General features: G+C 36.4%; 1 protein-coding gene across 1 annotated transcript; it reads left to right on the top strand.

The window, feature by feature from the left end:
• Window positions 1–4737: 4737 nt before the first annotated feature.
• Window positions 4738–6032, top strand: LOC143555883 (two-component response regulator ORR3-like). Its single transcript, XM_077045354.1, has 5 exons — window positions 4738–4840; window positions 4945–5099; window positions 5180–5250; window positions 5358–5474; window positions 5897–6032. Exons 1-5 carry the CDS (start codon window positions 4753–4755, stop codon window positions 6030–6032), a joined length of 567 nt encoding a protein of 188 aa, XP_076901469.1. The 5' UTR covers window positions 4738–4752.
• The last annotated feature ends 1612 nt before the right edge of the window (window positions 6033–7644 follow it).

The following is a 7644-nucleotide window of genomic DNA, read 5'->3' as shown; positions in this document are numbered from 1 at the left end:
GTAAATTTTCACCCTTTTTTTTAAACCATTTTTTTGTAAAAATCTTTAATGAACTCGTTTTTTAATAAACTTTTTGCCCGAAAACAACGACACGGCTCGTTTTTTAGTAAACTTTTCGCCCGACACGGCTCGTTTTTTAGTAAATTTTTCGCCCGAAAACAACGAAACAGCTCGTTTTTTAGTAAACTTTTCGCCCGAAAACAACGACACGGCTCGTTTTTTAGTAAACTTTTCGTCTGAAAACAACGAAACGGACCGTTTTTTAGTAAACTTTTCGTCCGAAAACAACGAAAATTGTCGTTTTTTAGTAAAGTTTTCGTCCGAAAATGACGAAAAGTGTCATTTTTAGTAAAGTTTTCGTCCGAAAACGACGAAAAGTGTCGCTTTTTAGTAAATTTTTCGTCCGAAAACGACGAAAAGTGTCGCTTTTTAGTAAACTTTTCGTCCGAAAACGACAAAAAGTGTCGTTTTTTAGTAAACTTTTCGCCCGAAAACAACCTAACGGGCCGTTTTTAGTAAACTTTTCGCTCGAAAACAACGAAACGCGCCGTTTTTTAGTAAACTTTTAACCCACAAACAACGAAACGCGCCGTTTTTTAGTAAAGTTTTAACACGAAAACAACGAAACGCTCCGTTTTTTAGTAAACTTTTCGCCCGAAAACAACGTAATGAACCGTTTTATAGTAAACTTTTCGCCCGAAAACAACGAAACGAACCGTTTTTTAGTAAACTTTTCGCCCGAAAACAACGAAACGGGCCGTTTTTTAGTAAACTTTTAACCCGAAAACAACCAAACGAACCGTTTTTAGTAAACTTTTCACCCGAACCGACCCCAAAAACAACCAAACGAACCATATTTTAGTGAACTTTTCACCCGAAAACAACCAAACGAACCATTTTTTGTAAACTTTTCACCCTAAACGACCCCGAAAACAACCAAAACGAACCATTTTTTAGTAAACTTTTCACCCGACAACAACCAAACGAATCATTTTTTTGTAAACTTTTCACCCGAACCGAACTCAAAAACAACCCAACGAACCATTTTTTAGTAAACTTTTTACCCGAAAACAACCAAACGAACCATTTTTTTATAAACTTTTCACCCGAACGAATTCTGGGCCATCAGAAGGAAGCTTTCCTTTAGTGTCAACCGGAGTTGCAACGGGTTTGCAAGAGGTCATGCCGGCTCGATTTATTATGTCTTGCGCGTAATTATTTTGTGAGAGGAACATTTCATTACCCGTTCGTTTTACTGATATCCCCAAGAAATAGCTCAACGGTCCCAAATCTTTCATTGCGAATTCCGAGCTTAAACGATCCATCAGATTAATACGAAGTTGCTCGGACGATGTCGTGAGAAGTATGTCGTCCACATATAAAAGCAAATACGCCGTGATGATAGGTGAACAGTGAGTTGTCACTCCGGCTTTGCTTGAATCCCAATTTGAGAACAAATTCGGTGAAACGTTTGTACCAAGCTCGAGGTGCCTGTTTCAGACCGTATAAGGACTTCTTAAGCAAGCAAACGTGATCCGGGAACCTTCTATCTCGAAAACCCATAGGTTGATGCATGTATACCGTCTCGTTTAGGTTCCCGTGAAGAAAAGCATTCGTGACGTCAAGTTGATGAACTGCCCACGATTGAGATAGTGCGATAGATAGGACCGTTCGGATGGTTGCCGGTTTGACAACTGGGCTAAAAGTTTCACCGCAATCAATACCAACCTGCTGACTACGACCATCGCACACCAAGCGCGCTTTATATCGCTCCAATGACCCGTCGGATATGAATTTATGCCTGAATAACCACATGCACCTGATCAGTAGGAAATCACAATGTAGAAAGACCAAGATGACAAATTTATGTCTTCAGAAAGAGATAATTGGTATAATTTCCTTGATCCTTATTATCACCAAACCCGGTTGCATATATACACAGGAAATCCCATTTAATTAGGGATGAAATCAACTAACAATATTATCTATATTTAACCGATATACATGAAGACTATACAAAGAATTCGGGTTAAAAGAATGACTTACTTGATCCCAAGATCAATGTGCTCCTGAATACCGAATCCAAAGCATCCGGTGTCACTAATGTTGCGCCTCAACAACTCATATTCCTTCACCTTCAAACCGCTCTCAAGAAGCTGCATGGCCTTGTCTCCTCTGACAGTGACATAACATGCAATCTTCTCATTACGCCTGATACCAAAAGTTCTCACCGTGTACCTTGCTGTTTCATCAAAACAGTAACAGCAACATATTGTACAACAATTACCAAAACAATTGTTACATCATGTGCACCCATGTTGGACAAACCTTTAACTTAACAGTTAACATGCATCTAGATACCCATAGTATTAAAAGTCACAAGGCACCACAAGCAAAGCACACACCAGTCACGAAGAACACAATATTAGAGGAATTTTATGCAGTATCATCCATAAGTTAAAAAAAAAATCACAGAACTTAAAACTCAGAATAGTGTTTTTTAAATGAAAGACGGTATTAAAGCGAGGTGATATTGATTATTAGAGATGTTCAAATAGCTTGAAGCTAGCTAAAATTGGTTCGTTCACAAACCGAGCCAGCTCGGCTCAGCTCCAAATACTTATTTACAATATATTTAATTATAAATACATACAAACACACACATATGTGGCCTGCTTGCTAATGCTAAGTCTAGATTAGGGGTGGCAACTTTGACACAAACCATTTCAAATGGGACAATTTGTCGATTTAAAATTTAAATGGGTTGATTTGGGTCATAGGCTTTAGTTAAATGGGTCAAAATGGGTCACTTGAAATTTCACATTCTTATTTTCGGGTCAAAATGGGTTGACAAATATAACTATATGGGTCGATGTGGGTTAGTGTCTCAAGGAAAAGTGGCATGTTCGGGTTGTAACGGGATTTAGATCGGAACGAGATAGGTTTAGGCTTCGGCTCGGATCAGGTTTCGTGCCGACACGAGTTTTAGCACTGGACGGGTTGGGTTTCGGTTTCTTTTGAGTTTTCTCACTGGACGGGTCGATTTTGGTTTTTGTTTCGTTTTCTTCGACTTTTCAGTTTTGGTTAATTTGTCGGGGTTTTTATTTTTTTATTACTTTTTTTTATGAACGAGGACAACGGCAATAACATTTTAGTTTTTTACTTTTTTCGTTTTTTATTTATATTTTGAGTTATGATTTTTTATTGTATTTTTTTTAATTTTTTTTGAGGGGTTTTGATCTTAATTAATAAAAACCCTAAAAAAAATAATAAAAAAATCATAACTCAAAATATAAAACAAAAACAAAAAAAAAGTAAAAAAAAACTAAAACGTTTCATCCGTTTTCCTCGTTAAAAAAAAACCGACAAACTTAACTGAAACCGAAAGTCGACGAAAACGAAACAAAAATGTGCTGAAACAAGTTGTTAAGTGCTGAAACGAACTGAAAAATCGCTTAAGCGAGCTTTTAGGTGCTGAAACGAATTGAAAAATCACTTAAACGAGCTTTTAGGTGCTGAAACGAACTGAAAAATCGCTTAAACGAGCTGTTAGGTACTGAAACGAACTAAAAATCGCTTAAACGAGCTGTTAGGTGCTGAAACGAACTGAAAATCGCTTAAACGAGCTGTTAGGTGCTGAAACGAACTGAAAAATCGTTTAAACGAGCTGTTAGATGCTGAAACGAACTGAAAAATCGCTTAAACGAGCTTTTGTTGTTAAAACGAGTTGTAACGTGTTGAAAACGCGCTGATTCGTTGGTCAAAAAAAAACTGACCCGAAACTCGTTTTGATCCGTTCCGACCTTGACCCGTTTCTAACCCGATCTTAATAAAACCCCCAAAAAAAAATAAAAAAAAACAATAAAAAAATCATAACTCAAAATATAAATAAAAAACGAAAAAAGTAAAAAAACTAAAATGTTTTCGCCTTTGTCCTCGTTCATAAAAAAAAAAAAAAAAACGACAAATTAACCGAAACTGAAAAGTCGAAAAAACAAAACTAAAACCAAAATCGACCCGTCCAGTGCTAAAACTCGTGTCGGCACAAAACCTTATCCGAGCCGAAACCTAAACCGATCTCGTTCTGATCTAAAACCCGTTTCGACCCAACCCAACCAAGCTGACTCGACTCGTTTACAAACCAATCCAAACACAAACCGACTCTTGCTCAGCTAAGCTATTGAATATCGATCAAATAATCAAACAACAAACCTCAGTATTTTAATTTTTTCCTTATACTAATAATAATAATAATAATAATAAAGTTCAAAGACAACGATAAGATGAGACCTGAGAGTACACATGGTTAATTATAATTATGATTCCTTTATTACTATAAAAATGAAAGTGGGTTTGGGTTAGGGTCGGGTTCTCCATTTGAAAGCAGACAATGGTTTAAGAAACACATGCAATAATAATTTCAACTTTCTTTCTTTCTTTCTGGATGCCATTGCTATCTGATGTGAAGAGCATCAATACCTGCATTGCCTATTAATGGCTAAAACAGGCAAAGACTGTGTTGTAAGCATTGCCTTTTCCCATTAACAGAAACAAAGGAAGAAGAAGAAGAAGAAGAAGAAGAAGAAGAAGAAGAATATATACATACATTATCATGATCATCCAATCTTTATCTCTTGATGGTCAGTCACTCACTCACGTACATGTATCGAATCCACCAGCTTCCTATATATACTACCTACCAGTTCTTCATTCATCATTCATAATATTCATATTAATTTCATCATCGATCAAATGGATCAGCTACACGCCCTTGTAGTCGACGACGACATCATCAACCGAATGCTCGTCAAGAAGCTTCTTCTCAAATCTTCTTGCACAGGTACGTACATACTCTTTCAGATTAATTAATTTCACCAGTTAATTATTAATCCTTGCATATATGATTTTGATCACCGCCAAGAATAATTAATTAATTGCATGCAGTCACTGCTGTGGATTGCGGTGGCAAAGCTTTGCAAGAGTTAGGTTTAGATAACAATGAAAACAACCCATCCACTAGTAGTTTGAAGGTTGATTTAATCATCAGTGATTACTCGATGCCAGAAATGACTGGCTTTGAACTGCTTCAGAAGATCAAGGTCTGTTTGTTTGCTAAAGTTAACTTTATTTTATATATATATAAAGATGAATTAAGCTAGATTGGTTACTAATTATGCAGAGTTCTTCAACCCATCGGCACATACCGATGGTAATCATGTCATCCGAGAACATCGAAGCTCGCATACTTCGGTATGATGATTGGAGAAACAAATCTTTTCTTTTACCGTTGTCACTTTTTTTTTTTAAATAAGTACATATTTTAAAACACATGTTTTTTCCCTTTGTGATAAAAACAGATGTTTAGAAGAAGGTGCTCAGGATTTCATCCTGAAACCGGTGAAGATGGATGATATAACACGTTTGAAAGACTCCATCCTCGGGCACTTACCAGCCGAACAGCAACCAATAACAAGGTTTGTTTCATCTTTTAGCCAAAATGAAAAAACTCTGCAAACAATATGAACAGGGCTTTAAAGTATTATATATGTAACAAACTTAACATAAATTAAATATTGGTACTTTTATTGGTGTGGTATGCATCGGGCTGAAACAAAATCCTAAACATAAAATATATAGAAAATCAAAACCGAAGACTACTGATATAAGATTGGTTGATCTTGGACTATTCGTGTTGGGTTGGGCCATGGTTAAATACTCTGTTTATCTTTTAAGTTTACTGATTTAGAGATTGGATGCTAGTGATTGGGTTTTGAGAGTTTAAGTATAAAATGTAAATCAAACCGTTATGTTCCATGTTTTATTTTGTTCGATTTGCATCAATATTTAAAGACATCAACATGCCATACTAATGTTGATTGTAATAATCTGTTTTCAGGCCCTCTAACGAATCCACGTCTCAAGTGGACAACTTGCCAGAATCTGCCGGTCAGTGCTCTAGCAAGGTTTGTGAGAGCTCGTCCGTTGACGTGGCAGAAGAAGGAGAGGACTTGAGCATTGTGGAGGAAGTTTAAAGAGTGGGTCAAGATTTCAGTTTTAATTAGATATGACAAATAGCTGTTGACTCAACATGTATAGATATCATAATTCATGACATTGAAATAGGATATTAACATCAATGATAAAATTAGCTAGCATGACCTGGTCAAACGTTAATAATGAAATTAGAATCTACTACTTAGTCGTTCCTTGATAGTTGAATTAAAAGGTTTAAAGATGGAAACCTACCCGTTTGGTCAAAATCAAAATAGCGAAGTTTGTGTGTGCAAGTGCGGTGGCAATGACGGGAGTGAAGGAAAGAATTGTGGGGGTTTAACCCATCGATTTTTTTGTAGCGAAAGATTGAGAAATTGAAGGTCTATGATTTAAAAAGCATGAAAAGTAACATCATAAATGAAATTGATTGTTCATGCTTGTTTATGATTGTAGATGATAAGATTCATGTTTATGATTGTCAAATCTCATTTGATATTTTGATTAAGTGGGTGTATGTTTTGAGGTCCATGAATGTCTAAATGATTTGAGTCTTAAATTTGGAAATTTAGAATGGATCTTGTTGATTGGAGTTGAGTATGTTCTTATATAAATATTAGCAAGTGGGAGTGATTGTACTGAAGTTGGATGAAAAGTTCATGTTTTGGCCTAACCTATGTAACTAGTTCTAAAAACGGTAGCTAACTTTAAAAATAGGGTACCAAGGTAAAGTATCTTTAAAGTGACGAGCGTTCAAGTTCAATTGAGGACAAAATGATGTAAAATTAGGAGTATGTTAGGACTTAGGAGTGTGTGAGATCAAGGCCGATAAAACCAAACTGGTTTCCTCATCTCAGTTTGTATAGTAGTTAGCTGTTCCTTCCCAAATTTTCGTCAAAAGACTAAGCTTGCAGGTTGCTAGAAATATGAAAAGGGCAACCAAAATCTTTTAACATTCCAACTAAAACTAAAAATTGTGGGTTCAACCACCCCATCAGAGTTGGTCAATTCCTAAAGATATAATTTTAAGAGTAAATTGTCATAATTTGAAATGAAGCTATAGTGTACTCTAGAGGTGCACAAATCGGGTTCAACTGGAAAACCCGAACCGGTTCGAAACCGGTTTTTTCACACCGGGTTGTAAAATGGCACCGGTTTCAATCAAGAACCGGTTCGATTCCCGACCTGAACCGATGCCCAGATATGCTAACTTTTAAGAACCGGGTAGGGTATGAACCGGAACCGGTTTTTACTTAAAAACCGGTTCCACCGGTTTTTTTTGAAATTTAAATATCATAGCCGTTAGGAACCGGTTCCAACGGCTATATAGCCGTTTTTGACCGTTGGAACCGGTTTTTTTAACTATAAATAGGTTATTTTTTTACTCTAAATAGCAAGGTTTGTTTGTGTACTTGTTAAACCACTTCCAAAACTATAAAACACACTCCAAACCACAATTAACCTTAAACCGACAACAAATGGCAACTAATGATGACGTTGTTATGGTGATCGAAACAACAAGATGCCCCGATGTTTGGGTTCATTATGATTTGTATCTCATGACCGACTCACATGAGTTGGCACGTTGCAAATATTGCTCGAAGTTTCTTAAAGCAGGGTCCAACTCGACATTACGAAAACATACGAATAAGT

The sequence above is a fragment of the Bidens hawaiensis genome, unplaced genomic scaffold, assembly GCF_021521415.1.
Source record: "Bidens hawaiensis isolate Kalapana, Puna unplaced genomic scaffold, B.hawaiensis_p1.1 tig00018403_1, whole genome shotgun sequence".
Taxonomy (NCBI): Eukaryota; Viridiplantae; Streptophyta; class Magnoliopsida; order Asterales; family Asteraceae; genus Bidens; species Bidens hawaiensis.
This window is presented reverse-complemented; position numbering and strand designations above follow the sequence as displayed.